The sequence below is a fragment of the Tamandua tetradactyla genome, chromosome 4 (assembly GCF_023851605.1).
Source record: "Tamandua tetradactyla isolate mTamTet1 chromosome 4, mTamTet1.pri, whole genome shotgun sequence".
Classification (NCBI taxonomy): Eukaryota; Metazoa; Chordata; class Mammalia; order Pilosa; family Myrmecophagidae; genus Tamandua; species Tamandua tetradactyla.
In genome coordinates, this window is record NC_135330.1 from 62,897,050 (window position 1) to 62,914,855 (window position 17,806).

The 17,806-nt window shown below is 39.5% G+C and overlaps 1 protein-coding gene and 1 long non-coding RNA gene across 9 annotated transcripts in view; one reads left to right on the forward strand and one right to left on the reverse strand.

Annotated features, from left to right (window-relative positions):
• Window positions 1-2,577: 2,577 nt before the first annotated feature.
• Window positions 2,578-17,806, reverse strand: part of DSTYK (dual serine/threonine and tyrosine protein kinase) — a 75,421-nt gene continuing 60,192 nt past the window's right edge. For 2 of the 8 annotated variants that reach the window (XM_077157545.1, XM_077157547.1), the window contains 2 exons: window positions 7,393-7,527; window positions 2,578-6,951 (listed from right to left, as the gene is read on the reverse strand). In XM_077157545.1, the coding sequence (XP_077013660.1) occupies window positions 6,764-6,951; window positions 7,393-7,527 (323 nt within the window). In that variant the 3' untranslated portion in view covers window positions 2,578-6,763. Of the gene's footprint in view, window positions 6,952-7,392; window positions 7,528-11,215; window positions 11,908-17,806 lie in introns of those variants that run through there. The other 6 variants (XR_013174262.1, XR_013174260.1, XR_013174258.1 and 3 more) reach the window with 6 other exon arrangements.
• Window positions 6,735-17,806, forward strand: part of LOC143680937 (uncharacterized) — a 38,494-nt gene continuing 27,422 nt past the window's right edge. The window contains exon 1 of the long non-coding RNA XR_013174263.1: window positions 6,735-7,195. This is a non-coding gene — a long non-coding RNA (uncharacterized LOC143680937). The remainder of the gene's footprint in view (window positions 7,196-17,806) is intronic.

Here is a 17,806-nt window from a genome sequence, read left to right on the forward strand (position 1 = left end):
GCAGTACATGAAAAGTTGGATGTTCTCTCTTTAGAAGAACCATGGTCATCCTTACTAACTTTTTTCTATGCATAGCTATAGAGATGAAATAAATCTCTAGATAGTTTGGGTTATGGGAGATGGAAGGGATTTTCCTCCCCAAAAGGGGGTTATACTAGATATATTCTTATACTTAATTTTCACTTAATGACAGTATAAATATCTTTCCATATTAGTATATATAGATCTACATCATTCTTTTCAATGGCTGCATAGAATTCCATAGTAGGGACACCATAATTTAATCTTCCTCCATTGTCAGATATTAGCATCACTTCCAATTTTTTGGTACTATAAATAAAATGCTATGAACACCCTTTTATTTATATAGCTTTGCAATATTTGCACACTTGTGCAAATATTTCTGTAGATGGCATAAATCATTTCTAGCATAAAGGACATATATTTTATATTTTTATAAGGACTGCCAAATTGCCATTTTTGTGGCGATATCTACTCCCTCCAACAACATGGGAGAGTGCTTTTGTCCCCCATACTCCTCCTATGAATGGATTTTTTTTTTTTTGCATGGGCAGGCACCAGAAATCAAACCCCGATCTCCAGCATGGTGGCGAAAATGCTGCCTGCTGAGTTACTGTGGCCCGCCCTGAATGGAATTTTTAATATTTAGTTTTAGTATGATAGATGGAAATATCTTCTTGGTTTTTCTATGCATTTCCCTGAATACTAGAGAGGACGGGCATCTTTTTCAGGTATTTTTACTAAGTAATTTACTTTCAAAGTTTTTCTTTTTGACCTCTTTGTATATTCGGAAGATTAACCTTTTATCTGTTATTTATTGCAATTATTTTGTCCAAATTAGTGATTTGTTTTAACTTTGGTATTGGTGTCTTCTGTCATTTTTTTTCTTTATGGCTTCTAGGGTCCAAACCATGGTCAAATTTGCCATTCCCCCCCCCCACACACACACAAATAAACGTATTTACCTACATTTTCTCCTAAAGGAAGCAAGGTATAGTTAACTGCAGAAGCTTTGGAACTGGACTTCTTAGAATCAAATATCAGCTTGACTACTTATTAGTATGACCTCTGTGCCTTAGTTTTCTCATCAGTAAAATGGGGTTGTGGGGAGGATTGAGTTAATATATATTTAGAATAGTGCCTTGCAATAATGAATAAGAAATGTATGCTATCATCTGGTTTCTTTGTAATTTTATTTTTTTACATTTAGATCTTTAGTATACCTGGAATTCTTTTGTGAATGACTATTTAAGAATCTATATTTTTTCTGAGATGGATAGCCAGTTTTATCAAATAATCTTATTTTTCCACTGATTTGAAATGCTACATTTAGAATATACTAAGGACAGGACCACCTCCAGAGGGATCCTGAGATGCCTCAACCAGTCCAGTTAATACTTCGTGGACTCCTTGGGATACTGTTAAAGGTACAAAGTTTTAAGTTGACTTTAATAATGTTCAGAAAAGGAGTAGGGTGCACCACTTGGTGGCCTCTTCCTCCCAAGTGCCACCCAAACACAGGTCCAGGAAGGCCACCCCAGTTTCACTCAAGAGACAAACCTGTTCTTGAAAAATCATGCCCTGTATAAAAATGTGTATACTTTAAGCAATTTTCTCCAAAGTAATAATGGTAAAGCAGAGGATTAGGAGAGCTCAGTCATGCTGAATTCTATTTTAGGAGAATAAACAGTATATACATTTAAATCGGATATATTTAGCTGTGAAGAATGACAGATCACCAAGTAAAAGAGTTTCACAAGAGTAAGAGGCCTATCTTCATTAAATGACCACTGTATAGGGGTAGGCTGATAGCCAGAGACTCAATTTCAGCTTTTCCTTTAAGAAATTAGAACATTTGAATGGTTTTGGATGTGCTGCCATCTCCTGGTCAACCTTGGCTGGCAGACCTAAAGCAGAGCAAAAAGTTAACGGCAGTGCTCACGAATACAAGCACTACGTGACATGGTAACCAAAACCAAAGCCAAACAAAGGTGTCCCATGAGAGGAGGCAGCATGCTACGCAGTTAAAATTCTCTGGTGACTACATAGCACTGTTCTGGAAATGGCCTACGATGTAACCTGCCTCACACTGCTGAGCTAGAGAATCTCAACGGTGGGATGAGCCTAAACAGAAAATTTAAATATTCTAAGTGCAGACAGGCCGATATAAAGATTACATCCCAAATTCCCTCATACTGTAATAAAGAGTAGGTAGGCACTTTTATGAATTCAGAATAAGTTAAGTTTCTGCTGAAAAGAAGCTGAAGAAAAGGGTGTGAACCCAAAATAAGCTTTGAAAAACAAATTTCTCTGTCACCCCATCTTGCCCCTCTTTGGCTATCCTACCTCATCCCTTACCTCACCATTCTGTAGTGGTAATACAGTCCCCAGAGATCATGAGTGATTATCTTGCCTGAGGAAAGACTCTGTAGGGGGAGTAACATGTTTCATCAGTGTCTCCTAAGGCAAACTGAAAAACATCTGACTGCAGAAGTCACAGTGAAAATGGAATGGTTACCACAGATAAAAGAAAATGAAAGTGAAACAGATGCAAACTTAAATGTTAATGTGATCTTTATTGTACAGCACATTAGGTATTTGTGCGTCCCAGTAAATATACAGAACATTCTATAAAACCAAACCCAGCCATTCAAACTTACATTAAATGAAGACTTAACCCATATCACGTCTCTTAAAAATAACAATTACAATGGTCTTGCTGTAACAATATTATGGAAAGAGCCAGGTAGCACAAGATGAGAGAGAGTTTAAGGACTTAAGTTTGTGCCAAAGGAATCTTCTTTTGTTATTGCACTTTTATTTTCACACACTTAGTATGTTACATTTTTATTTAACACTGTAATAAACATTAACCCTTTAAAAAATTACAGAACGATAAAAGACAACAAGCTGTCTAGAGCAATTTTCTTTTCAATCTTCTGGACAAGGTTACCCCTTCCTCCCCAATGTCAGGTGTTCACACACAGTCTCTTCCATCACCTCAGCTGGACTGAATGTTAACAAAGCAGATGAAGTTAAAAAATAAACCCTTTAAAGAACAGTACTGCAACTTGAAACCCCCAAAGTCATTTGTAATACAAAGGTTTCCCAAAGTCACTCCTTTCTTACCCACTTTTACATCACACTACCACATATTTAGAAAGATAAAACCTTTTCCTTTAAGGAAGGTGAGTTCTTTGACCCAGCAATCCAGAAATTAAGCTTTGAAAACTCAAAGAAAGCAGTTCCTCTTTTGGCAATTAACTCTTCCGGGGCTGCCGTTAACCCTGCTCTGCTGCAGTGTGGACTCGGGCATTTCCACGGTCAGCTAAATGGAATACCAAGCAGGTCGTCTCTCCAAAGCAAGGGTAGAGGCTGTCCCTGTACCCCAAAGTGTTACTGTAGTCATCAATTCTCTTCTGCTTCTCAGTACTAAATAATAACCCCCAAATAAAGTGTCATTCAGTGCAGTTATTGCTTCCCAGCCCTGCCACCCCAAACTTTCTCCCCCTTCAGGAAAAAAACAATCTCTCTTTGGCAGCTCAAGTAAAGATATAAAAATGCATTCTAGGGTTGGCAGATACTCAGAGAGAGTCCTAAAATCCCCCAATTTCTACTCCTGGTAGCAATGTATCTTTTCCTCCACTATTTTCTTGAAGCTTAGTGTTCAAAATAGGAGAAACTGCCACCTAGGGTCTGTCCCATTGAAGCTTATGGGGTCAAAAGTGACTCTCCTTGGTCTGGGAACAACCAGCACAGTGCTTCCCAGAAATCTGAAGGGCTTGTTCAATCAATGAGCCATTCTCAACAAAGGATCAAGGGCACTAGGGCATGGCTGTGGAAACCTTGGCCAAATGAGCTAGTAGGACCTTGCCACTAGCTCTCTAGTCACAGGATCAGCCATTCCGGCCCCAGCATTTCTTCTGACTGCTCTGCCGGAAAGCCCCTCACTCAGTTCTGAAGCAAACTGAGTGAACAGACTCGAAGTGCATAAAAAATGGCCAGGTGATCATTCTGGGGCTGAATAAATTGTCCTCATTAAGTGGATTAAAAGACTAGAATGAAGTAACGGTGATTATTTTATGCCATTCTCCTTCCTGCCCCTGCCAAATCTCATCTCACCACTTGGAAGTACATACTACCAAGGACTTTGGCCATGCTGAGACGTCTTGAGCCCAACTGCTACCAGACTTCTCTGAATACCTAGTGTCTTCCCAAGTAACATACAATACAGTACATTTCATGGCATTCCATCATTTTAGTAATAATGGGAGCCAAGGAATAAAGAATCCAAAATTAGCTAACAATGTTATAAAATAAAAGCAAATATACATACTTATATATGTGTTTCTGCACTCAGCCTGCTGAGTATTTAAATAACACCCCCAAATATCTGTATATGGACTCTGGCTGGCCTGGAGACTTTCAAGAATATTTTGCAACTTTTCTCAGAATACTTTTTTTTTAATGAACTGTTAACACAATTACTCTTCTTACTTAGCATTAATCCCCTCCATCCCCATACCAAGGGCAAAACTGTGTGGAATCTGCTAGAACACTGGTATCTGAGAGCAGAGTAAGCTATGGGGAATAAACTGATGTGAGACTTTGCATGAAGGAAAAAAACCTAACCTCCCATATGTGGAGAGAGGTTTGGTTTGTTTCCAAAGAATATTAGGAATATGGTCTCCATAATGAAAGCACAGACTTCTGATTATAGCTATAGTTAGAAGACAGCCTGGAAAAGGGAATTATATACGTTTCTTGAGATTTCAGATAGAACAGACGTTTCTTTTCTCCCTTTATCCTTTTTTTGAGGGGGGCAAGTCGAGACATCTCACCTCTCCTTTATTGACTTGAATATGGCTTCCTGGAAACCCTGTCAGTATACCCAGAAGGGCAACAAGTTAATATTGACAAGAATAGAGTGACAAGAAGTATAGCTAATTGGGGCTAAAATTCTAAGACAGTACTGAATATTTCACTAAAACAAGGATGGAGCCTATAGAGCCCAAAGACACTGCATCAGTCACTTTATCATTTGCAAGTAAAAAAGGTTTTAAGCACTAAAGGAGTTTCTGAAGGGCTACTACACTATCAAAGCAGAGCCCAGGAGAGCCAAAGTATTACACTGAACCTTAAAGGTTATATGAAAAAAAATCTTATAGACTCCATTTATGCTGTTATATTCAAGAGATGGTCATTCTGTCACAAACAACCCTGGAAAATCTCAAGAGCAAATTTGTCATTCATCTTGTACACACACTTGGGAACTTGTTTCACATTTTGAGGCTGGACACAAGGGACAGATTGCAGTTTGTGAGAATTAGGCAGATGGTGGAGGCTATGATCTCCACTGTCTATTTCATTAGCTACCTGTTTTTCTAAATCTAATTTGGACCAGTTTAGTTGAGGAAGACTTGAAGTCAAGATCTGAGATGTAACAATGTTTAAATTGTGCCTCTTTTTGTGACAGGAATAAGGATTTCTCTGATCACTTATACTTAATGAAACTCTCCAAAAGAAGACCATCCCACAAGGGGAGGGAAACCTTCACAGACATTTACAAATGGGATAAGGTATACCCACATAGAACTACTACAGAGTGCTCTCTTTGGTCCGGTTCTTGTTTTATTCTAAGAAATTATATTTAAAATAAGGCAAATATAAGGGACAAATTGCAAAAGAAACCTTGATTAAAAAGCTCATCGATCAGGTTTTTAGAATGTCAGTGTGTTAGTTTCAAAAACAAAAAGAAGAATTTCTGATTTTACTTAAATTTTAAAAAACAAGACGGTATCCTTCCAGTAGGTTTGTATGGAGGCCTATGGCCTCCAGATCATTTCCCGCCTCTCAGGTCTCACCAAATACTTCACATTAAGTCAGTTTCGCTCAGACACTCACCCCCAAGTACCATGTCATCTGGAGCGCCTCTCCACCTTGAGACCAAAGAGAGAAAGAGAAAAAAAAAATCAAGACCCAAGGGTAGAGGAATACATTTTGTTTTGTGGTAAGAAGTAACTCAAAATCCAATAGCTTATACAAATACATACTTACATAAAAACACTTGTGTGTTTTTTGTTTGTTTTTGGCCTCTTTGTGATGTAACAGTGAAATCTTCCCCCATAAATCAGGGATAGGTGGCCCTACAAATGTAAACATACTGACACCATAAGGAAGACATAGCTTTGCTTCAAGCCCCCTTAGTGGAGCTTCTGTTACAACCTGACAACAGGTAGCAGACATCCAGAGTTATTTGTTGTTCCTATGGTCTCACATCCCAGAACTAAACTCAAATTTTCTAAGGGTCCTGACCACTGCATGGAGTCAAACTATTCTCTGCTAAAGCAGAAGTCATGGAAATAATAGCTTTTAAACTATTGCCACTGCAGTGTCCCACTTGGTGTCTTGGAAAGAAACAAACACATTGAACAGACAATGATAGGATTTGCCTTGTTTTCAGTTCTGAGGCTAGAACATCCCATTCTTCAGTTTTTACCCATGACCTAGAGAACCTTTTGCTAAAGGGACAGGTTGGGGTATCAGTGAACTGCTGCATATACTCAAACAGGCATCCAGCTCCTGACTAGCCAAGAGTCATCTCGGTTTGGGAAAGTCTCAAGTTGCCCAGCAAGCACCAATTCCCTTGAATTCCCTGTAATGAATAAATGTCAAATTCTCTCCATGGCCCAAAGGTGGGGGGAAAGGGAAGAGATAAAATAAGAGAGAAAAGTCTTTGCTTTCAAGTAGAATCATCTAGTCCTCGGTTTGGCTGCTCAGAATGTGACTTGCATAGCCGGTCCATAATGCCCTGGAGCATGGGCTGGACAATGCCCAAGAGAGGCCTCTGAGAGGGATCGCCATCCCAACAGGCTTCCATCAACTGCCAGCACTCCTCATCAAACACAGGCAGGCGTTCTGGGCGGGCCCCTAGAGAAAGGAGCAGGAATAAGACCAAATTCAGTGAGAGAGCGACCAAGGCAACTAAGAAACATGACCAGCTCACAGGTTGATTACCCTGCTGAAGCTCAGAATGCTAAAGAACACAGTGAGCTTTGACTTCAACTGCGATAATCTAGGTTAGAACCTAATAGAATTAATAGCAATTGTGAGGAAAACAGGAACATGATAGCACAGGAACTTAAAGAAGCAGAAATTTTAAAGAAAAAAAAAGGTATGTAAGACTGATTTTATGAGTTAGTTTAATACAATGTTGCTTTCAACAAAGGCTTGACTTGAGTATCTTTTCTGGATTTCATGGATGGTTTAACTGGCTATGTTGTCCTGATATGGTGTGGCCAGAAAGGGTGAGAGGATGCCTCTGCCGCAGTGCCTTGTCAGGGGAGTTAGGACAAAGGATATACCTCTTACCTCTTCGCACGTTGTTCCAGAGGTGGTCTTTGCTGGCACACCTCTCAAATGCCTCAGGGAGCTTGACAGAGCCTGAGCAGATATACCAGAAAAGAATTCCAAAAGCGTAGACATCCACAGAATTATCATACTTTCCTACAGCAAAAAGGTACGAAAAGTCACGAGTCAGGGAAAGGAAAAGAGCAACAGCACTGCCAATTTCTATCTCAGAAGTTCCTATACATTTGTTCTAAAGCTTTCATTGGCCATTATCTCTCATAACAACTATATTACATAGGCAGGACAAATTTATAATGCCCATTTTTTTCCGTATTAGAGAAGTTGTGGGTTTACAGAACAAACACACATAAAATACAGGATTCCCATATACCACCCTATTATTACCACCTTGCATTGGTATAGAACATTTGTTACAACTAATGAAGCACATTTTTATAATTGTACGATTAATCCATTGTTTAACCTAGGGTTTACTGTGTAGTGCAGCTCCATGGATTCTTTTTAAAAATTTGTATTCTATTACCATATATATATATAAAACATTTCCCCTTTTAACCACATTCAAACATATATTTCAGTGCTGTTAACTACATTGGCAGTGTCATGCTACCATTACCACGATCCATTACCAAAATATTTCCATCATTCCAAACGGGAACCCTGTACATTTTAAGCCTTAACTTCCCATTCCCTAGCCCCACCCCAACCCCTGGTAACCTATATTCTAGATTCTGACTTTATAAGTATGCTTATTCTAATTATGTAATGTCTTTTTTACAACACATGCACACACACATACATACAAACACAAACATAACACAACTATGGTACATAAACAACAAAAGAAAAAACAGATAAACTGGACTTCATCAAAATTTTAAACTTTTGTGCATCAAAGGACAGTACCAAGAAAGTAAAAAGACAACCAACAGAATGGGAAAAAAAACCCATATATCTGAGAAAGGTTTAATTTCCAAATTATATAATTGAATCACATAACTCAACAAAAAAAAAGACAACCCAATTAAAAAATGAGCAAAGAGAGTGAATACACATATCTCCAAAGAAGATATACAAATAGCCAATAAGCATATGAAAAGATGCTCAATATCATCAGCTATTAGGGAAATGAAAATAAAACCACAATGAGTGGTCTTATCTATCATTTCACACCTACTAGAATGGCTATCAATAATAATTTAAAAAACAAAAATATACATGTGCTTACAAGGATGCAAAGAAATAGAAACCTTATTTAGTACATGGTTGGTGGGAATGTAAAATAGTGCAGTGGCTGTGGAAAAGTTTGGCAGTTCCTCGAAAAGTTAAACAAAGAACTACCACAAACATGGCCTTCCCAATTCTAGGTACATACCCAAAATAACTAAAAGCAGAGACTTGAACAGATATTTGTATAGTAACATTCATAGCAGTATTCGTCTCCATAGCCAAAAGGTGGAAGCAACTCCCAAATGCCCATCAGCAGATGAGCCGATGAACAAAATATGGCATATATATGCAATGGAATATTATTCAGCCCTAAAAGGAATGAAGTTCTGAGATCTGCTATGACATAGGTGAACCTTGAAGACATCATTCTGAGTGAAATAAGTCATATTTATTTGACTTTGGTTTGAAAGGATGTATGTCCCCTAGAGAAGCCATGTTTTAATCTAAATCCCATTTCATAAAGGCAGAATAGTCCCTATTCAATACTGTATGTTTGAAACTGTAATCAGATCATTTCTCTGGAGATGTGATTTAATCAAGAGTGGTTGTTAAACTGGATTAGGTGACAGCATGTCTCCACCCATTTGGGTGGATCTTGATAAGTTTCTGGAGTCCTATAAAAGAGGAAACATTTTGGAGAATGAAAGCGGTTGAGAGAGAGCAGAAGAGAACGACATAGCCACGAGAAGCAGAGTCCACCAGCCAGTGGCCTTTGGAGAGAAAGAAGGGAAATGCCTCCTGGGGAGCTTCATCAAACAGGAAGCCAGGAGAAGAAGCCGGTGGATGACGCCATGTTCACCATGCACCCTTCCAGATGAGAGAGGAACCCTGATCATGTTCATCATGTGCCTTTCCAGATGACAGAGAAACTGACTGTGTTCACCATGTGCCCTTCTACTTGAGAAAGAGACCCTGAACTTCATTGGCCTTCTTGAACCAAAATATATTTCCCTGGATGCCTTTGATGGGACATTTTGTAGACTTGTTCTAATTGGGATATTTTCTTGGCCTTAGAACTGTAAACTAGCAACTTTTTATATTCCCCTTTTAGAAGCCATTCCATTTCTGGTACGTTGCATTCTGGCAGCTAGCAAACTAGAACACACAGAGACAGAAATTATACGATTACACTTATATGAAATTGTATATGCAAATTCGAAGAGATAAAAAGTAGACTACAGGTTAGGAAAGTCAGGGAGGGTGAATGCAGAGTCAATGCATAATAGGTGCAAGATCTCTGTTTGGGACTATGGGAAAATCTGGTAGTGGATGGTGGTGACAGTGGCACAATATTGTAAATGTGACTGATCTCACTTAATTGTATGTTTGGGAATGACTGAGATTGGAAAGCTCATGTTGTATATATGTGTCCACAATTAAAAATAAAAAGAGAGGGAGAGAGACTAAAGAGACAATAAAATGAAATACATGATCCTGGATTGGATCTGATATTGAAGTAGAAAATGCCTAAAAAGATACTACAGTGGCATAAGAAAAATTTGGAATATAGACTGAAAGCCGTATATCAGTTAAATTTCTTGAACTGGATAACTGTGTTTAAGGTGGTTACATAAGTGAATATCCCTGTTCCTAGGGAAGGTATACGGAAATATTAAGTGTTCAAGGAACATGATGTATACAACCGACTCTCAAATGTTTAGAAAACAGATGAACAGGTAGACAGATAGGTAGACACATAGATAGGTAGTGCAAATAGGTGGAAAGAATATGGCAAAAGTGGCATAATGTTAAAAGTTGATAGAGCTGGGTATCTGGGTAGGGGGGTTGTCAGATTTCTCTGTATGGATTTTATATTATTTTTTAACTGTCGTGTAAATTTGAAATTAAATCAAAATAAAAAGTTTATTAAAAAAAACTATGGCATTGGGAAGTCAAAGGTAAATATTAATCAAGACTAGAACTTGACAAAGGAGAAGGAAAATAAAATATTTTATTTTGTGGATCAGTAAAAAAAACTATTTCTGGAAGATATTAGAGAATAGAGTTGGGAAATGGTGTGTATGTAGGGTGGAACCAGAATAGAAAGATTTTTAAAAGCAGACAGAGAAGTCTGGATTCGGTAGACAGCAGGAAGTCATTTATGATTTATAAAAGGTGGTGATGTGCCGAAAATGATATATAGAAAGATCGTTCTGACATCCTTGGGGAGAACTGCAGTAGAAACCATTAAAAGTATTTAAATATGAAATAGCCAGTATTAAAATACTTTTAATATTTAAAAGTATTTAAATATGAAATAGCCATAAATCAGTGGGAATTATGATTAAAAAGCTAAAGAAAAGTAAATCTAAGGAGAGAGGAAGTTGATGACTGTAAACTTGCTTCAGATGTGCCCAGGTCTACAGCCACACAGCTCAATTCCTAATCTTATGTGTATCATTCAACAAAGGGTAGGGGGAAGATTTCTGTGTGAGGCCAACAAGATTAATTCAGATTTTTTGCTAACTTAACTCTTTTTTTTTTAAACTTCTTTTAATTAATTAAAAAAAATTAACAGACAAAACATTAAGATATCATTCCATTCTACATATACAATCAGTAATTCTTAGTATCATCATATAGTTGCATATTCATCATTTCTTAGAACATTTGCATCGATTTAGAAAAAGAAATAAAAAGACAACAGAAAAAGAAATAAAATTATAACAGAGAAAGAAAAAGATTATACATACCATACCCCTTACCCCTCGCTTTCATTTACCACTAGCATTTCAAACTGAATTTATTTTAACATTTGTTCCCCCTATTATTTATTTGTATTCCATATGTTCTACTCTTCTGTTGATACAGTAGCTAAAAGGAGCATCAGACATAAGGTTTTCACATTCACAGAGTCTCACTGTGAAAGCTGTATCATTGTCAATCATCATCAAGAAACATGGCTACTGGAACACAGCTCTACATTTTCAGGCAGTTCCCTCCAGCCTCTCCGCTACATCTTGAACAAGAAGGTGATATCTACTTAATGCGTAAGAATAACCTCCAGGATGACCTCTCGACTCTGTTTGGAATCTCTCAGCCACTGACACTTTGTCTCATTTCACTCTTTCCCCTTTTGGTCGAGAAGTTTCTCTCAATCCCTTGATGTTAATTCTCAGCTCATTCTAGGGTTTTTCTCAGTCCCTTGATGTTGAGTCTCAGCTCATTCCAGGATCTCTGTCCCACGTTGCCAGGAAGGTCCACATCCCTGGGAGTCATGTCCCACGCAGAGAGGGGGAGGGTGGTGAGACTGCTCGTTGTGTTGGCTGGAGAGAGGGGCCACATCTGAGCAACAAAAGAGGTTCTCTTGGGGGGTGACTGTTAGGCCTAAATTTTAAGTAGACTTGACCTATCCTTTGTGGGGCTAAGTTTCATGTGAACAAACCCCAAGACTGGGGGCTCAGCCTATAGCTTTGGTTGTCCACACTGCTTGTGAGAATATCAAGAATTCAACTTGGGGAAGTTGAATTTCTCCCCACTCTCACCATTCCCCAAAGGGGGCTTGCAAATACTTTTCCAGTCACTGATCAAATCATTCTGGGATTCATCAGGGCATCACTCTGGACAAACCAACAAAATCTCATGTGCTACCTGAGATTCCAAGTACTTATGATATTCAATCAAACTATCTACATGAGTTATATTAGGAGATGCTCTAGTCAAAATCTAAATTTTGTAACAAATAAACATTTTTTGCTTTAGTCTCACACATGAGGTGACATCTTAAAGTATTATCATCTATTTTCAGCACCCCGCAATAATGACATTCCTTTGTTCTTCCTCATGCCAAAATATTTTTAAAATTTGTACATTGTACATTTCACTATTATTATACACTCTAGGCATTCCTAGATTATACCATCTTGATCTTTAACATCTTTCTTTCTGATTTCAATTATGTCCCCAGCCCTCCTCCCTCTATCATTCTCACATGCAGCTTCAGTCAGTGTTTTAACGTAATTACATTAGTTAGGTAGTATCGTGCTGTCCATTTCTGAGTTTTTGTATCCAGTCCTGTTGCACAGTCTGTGTCCCTTCAGCTCCAATTACCCACTATCTTACCCTATTTCTATCTCCTGATGGTCTCTGTTACCAACGACATATTCCAAGTTTATTCACTAATGTCAGTTCATATCAGTGAGACCATACAGTATTTGTCCTTTAGTTTTTGTAACTTAACTCTTAAACCAATATTAATAACTGGGACTTCTGGGAAGATGGCCGAATAGAGAAGCTCAAGACTAGCCCTGCTCCATGGGAAAGTTAGAGAAGGGACAGGAGGGCTACTGAGGCAGCAATTCGGGACTGCAGCTGACCTGGGAGAGCCTTCGGCAGCCCTGGTTGCAGAGGCCGAAGAACTGACAGGCAGAGAGCTGGAGCCTGGCGCAGAGGCACGGAGCCCGCGGGAGTGCACAGACAGGAACCCAGGACTAGGAAGTAAGCCAGGCTGTGTTCCTTGGGCATGCTACCCTCACCAGTGCAGCCCCATGACCGGTGACTCACCCCACACCCCATGCACCCAAACCCCGTCACCCACTACCATTCCCCGCACTCCAGGTACCCCCCACACCACCAGCCCCCCAGTGCACATACCAGCCCACACCCCCACCCCAAGCGCAGCTCAACCCACCTATCCTGCATGCCTCCCAAGCACTACCTCCCCCTCCCCTTCCCTGTTCCCTGCAGGCTGTTGCCAGCACATAAAGACTGCAGGCACTAACCTCCATACCTAGACTACTTCTGCCTCCCTGGCCCCTGCCCATAGTGTCACACAGCCTCATTCCATCCCCCCTGAGCTCTGTGCATCTGTTTACAGCATTTCCAGGACGACACATGCACACAGGCCCCCAAACACGTCATTCAGCTCTGGGAATCGTACTTTACAGCAGTCCTAGAACCATGCATGCACATGGCCCTCAGCCTCACTTCCCAGCTCTGAGAAAGAGCTACCAGCATAGCCGGGTCACATCTGCCCCCAACCCACAGAGGCATAATGCCGACCTGCTGCCACACCTCTACACATGCGCATAAAGGGTCCTGTGCCTTAGACCAGCGCACACCAGGGTTATGTTCCCCAGACTGCATCTGCACAGCTACATCCTCCCTGGCCGCTGGGCACCCATGTTCACAAGCATTAGCATAACATCCCCAACCTGCGCCTACACCTTCCCTGAAACAAATCACCACACTGAGTGTCCTACCCCGTGCCCTGCTCCCTGCTGTACAACCATCCTGCAAACACAAGGCCTTAGACTATGGAAAGAAATCAACTCTCAAAGTAAATCAATCAAGATATTTACATATCACGAAGACAGCACATTACTAAGCATATCACAATGCAGACAGATAATAGCCCTGCTTAATGACCAAATTAAAACACCAGAGGAGACACAGACATCGGAACTAATCAAAGATGTTCATACAACTCTACTTAACAAAGTAAGTGGGGTAGCAAATGACATAAAGGAGATCAACAAGACAGTAGAAAAGTATAAAGAGGAACTTCAAAGAATAAATAGAAAAACAGCAGATATCACAGAGATTAAAGACTCTGTTGACCAAATAAAAAACATACTAGAGGCACACAACACCAGATTTTAAGAGACAGAAGAAAGAGTAAGTGATACAGAGGACAGAATAATTGACTTCAAAGGCTCAAAACAACAAATGGCAAAAAAGATGGAAAAAACGAATCGGAATGTAGGGAAATGACAGACAAAACAAAGCGCACAAATATAAAAATCACTAGTGTCCCAGAAGGAGAAGAGAAAAGTAAAGGACTAGGAAGAGTAGCTGAGGATATGATGGGGGAAAACTTCCCAACCCTCATAAAGGACATAAATACACAATTCAAAGAAGCCCAAAGAACTCTAAACAGAGTAAATCCAAATACGTCTTTCCCCAAGGCACATATTAATCAGTCTGTCAAATGTTGAAGAGAAGCAGAAAATCTTGAAAGCGGCAAGAGAAAAACAATCTACTACATACAAGGGAAACCAAATAAGACTGAGTTCAGACTACTCAACTAGCACCCTGGAGGCGAGAAGGCAGTGATATGATATACTCAAGATCTGAAAGAGAACGACTTCCAACCAAGAATTCTGTACCCGCCAAACTGTCCTTCAAAATTGAGGGAGAAATTAAAGTTTTTAGACAAGAAATCTTAAAAGAATTTGTCAACAAGAGAGTGGCCCTACAAGAAATACTAAAAAGAGTTTTGCCAGCTGAAAAAAAAAAGACAGGAGAGGGAGGTCTGGAGGAGGACATAGAATTGAAGAGTACCACGAGTACCACTAAGGGTAATTTAAATACAAAGAGAAGGAGGGAAAAGAATATATAGATCTGACAAATAAAATTAAAAAGATAAGATGATGGAATCAAGAAAGACCTTTTCAGTAATAACTTTGAATGTTAATGGACTAAATTTACCAATTAAAAGATACAGATTGGCAGAATGGATTAAGAAACACAATCCAGTTATATGCTGTTTACAAGAGACTCATCTTAGACACAAGGATACAAATAGATTTAAAGTGAAAGGATGGAAAAAGATTTTCCACGCAAGTTGTAACTAAAAGAAAGCAGCAGTAGCTATACTAATATCAGACAAAATAGACTTTAAATGTAAAGACATTGTAAGAGACAAAGAAGGACACTATATACTAATTAAAGGGTCAATTCACCAAGAAGATAAAACAAGCATAAATATTTATCCTCCCAATCAAGAAGCTCCAAAGTACATGAGACAGACATTGGCAAAACTGAAGGGAGCGATAGATGTTTCAACAATAGTAGTAGGATAAAAAGTATTTGCATCTGACTGTACAGTGTGAACAGTGAACACTATTGTAAACGTCCTACTATAGAAAATAGTATAATTATTAAAATATCCTTTAGTTAATTGTAACAGATGTGCCAAACTAATGTAAAGGTGTTCATGATGGGGGCCGGGGGGTGAGGGTTAATGTGGGAACTCTATTTTGTGCATGATTTTTCTGTAAATCTACAACTTCTCTAACAAAAAAATAAATAAAAAATAAAAAAAGTATTTGCAAAGTCCCCTTGGGGGAATGGTGAGAAAGGGGAAAAATTCAACTTCCCCAAGTGGAGAATTCTTGATATTCTCACAAGCAGTGGGGACAACCAAAGCAATAGGCTGAGCCCCTAATCTTGGGGTTTGTTCATATGAAACTTAACCCTGCAAAGGATAGGCTAAGCCTACTTAAACTTAGGCCTAAGAATCACCCCCAAGAGAACCTCTTTTGTCGCTCAGATGTGACCTCTCTCTCTCAGCCAACATGACAAGCAAATTCACTGCTCTCCCCCTTTCTACATGGGACATGACTCCCAGGGGTGTCGACCTTCCTGGCAACATGAGATAGAAATCCTAAAATGAGCTTGGACTCAGCATCAAGGGATAGAGAAAACCTTCTTGACCGAAAGGAGGAAGAGAGAAATGAGACAAAATAAAGTGTCAATGGCTGAGAGATTCCAGAGTCGAGAGGTTATCCTGGAGGTTATTCTTATGCATTAAATAGATATCACCTTTTCAGTTAAGGTATAGCAGAGAGGCTGGAGGGAACTGCCTGAAAATGTATAGCTGTTTCTTGAAGTAGCCATGTTTCTTGAAGATGGTTGTATAATGATATAGCTTTTGCAGTGTGACTGTGTGATTGTGAAAACCTTCTATCTGATGCTTCTTTTATCTACCTTATGGACAGATGAGTAAAACATATGGATTAAAAAATAGATGGGTAATAGGAGGAACAAATGTTAAAATAAATTTAGTAGATTAAAATGCTGGTGGTCGGTGGGGGGTAGGGGTAAGGGGTATGGTATGTATGAATTTTTTTCTGTTTTCTTTTTATTTCTTTTTTCTGAATAGATGCAAATGTTCTAAGAAATGATCATGATGATGAATATGCAACTATGTGATGATATTGTGAGTTACTGATTATATATGTAGACAGAATGATCAAAAGTTAAGAATGCTTATATTTGTTTGTTGTTATATATTTTTTTATTAAAAAATTAATTTAAAAAATGCTAGCAAACCAAATCCAACAGCACATTAAAAGAATTATACACCATGATCAAATGCAATTCACCCCAGGTATACAAGGGTGGTCAACAAAAAAATCAATTAATGTAATACACCACATTAATAGAATGAGGAAAAAATGCAAATGATTGTCTCAATTGATACAGAAAATGTATTTGACAAAATCCAACACTCCTTCTTGATAAAAACAGTTGGAAAACTAGGATAGAAGAAAACTTCTTAAACATGATAAAGGACTTCCGGAGAAGATGGCGGCTTAGTAAGACGCGCGGATCTTAGTTTCTTCTCCAGGACAGCTACTAGGGGAGTAGAAACGATACAGAACAGCGCCCAAAGCCACAACAGAGATAAAAAAGACAGCGTACCCCATCCTGGAACAGCTGGCTGGCTGAGAGAAGCCGCTTGGGTGAGATCGCCGAGGCGCGCGGGCTTCACCGGGCGGGGCGGCAAGCGGCCGGAGTAACTCCCTTCCCCCTTCCCGGGCCGGCTGGGAGAATTGGAGAGGCGGTCCCCTGAAACCGCGGCGGCTGGCGCCCTCCCATCACGCTTGTTGCCCGGGCCGACTAGGAAATTCGGACGGGCGCTTTCCCGGGCTGCGGCGGCCAGCAACCCTCCCTGCGTTCGGACCCCGGGCCGGCTAGAACTCTTCCAAGCCGCTTCGGCTAGCGAACCTCCCGGACGGCGAGAGTTTTCCAAAGTTAAAGGTCCCACAGCACCTTTTACTGGTGGGACCTGCAGACAAATGTGTGCCACGAGCGCCACCTACTGGGCAGGATAAGAAAAACAGAACCCAGAGATTTCACAGAAAAATCTTCCAAACTTTGGATCCAATACCCAGGGAAATCTGTCTAAATGCGCAGACGCCAACAGAAGATAACGGATCACACTCAAATAATTGAAAATATGGCCCAGTCAAAGGAACAAATCAATAGTTCAAATGAGATACAGGAGCTGAGACAACTAATGCTGAATATACGAACAGAAATGGAAAACCTCTTCAAAAACGAAATCGATAAATTGAGGGAGGACATGAAGAAGACATGGGCTGAACATAAAGAAGAAATAGAAAAACTGAAAAAACAAATCACAGAACTTATGGAAGTGAAGGACAAAGTAGAAAAG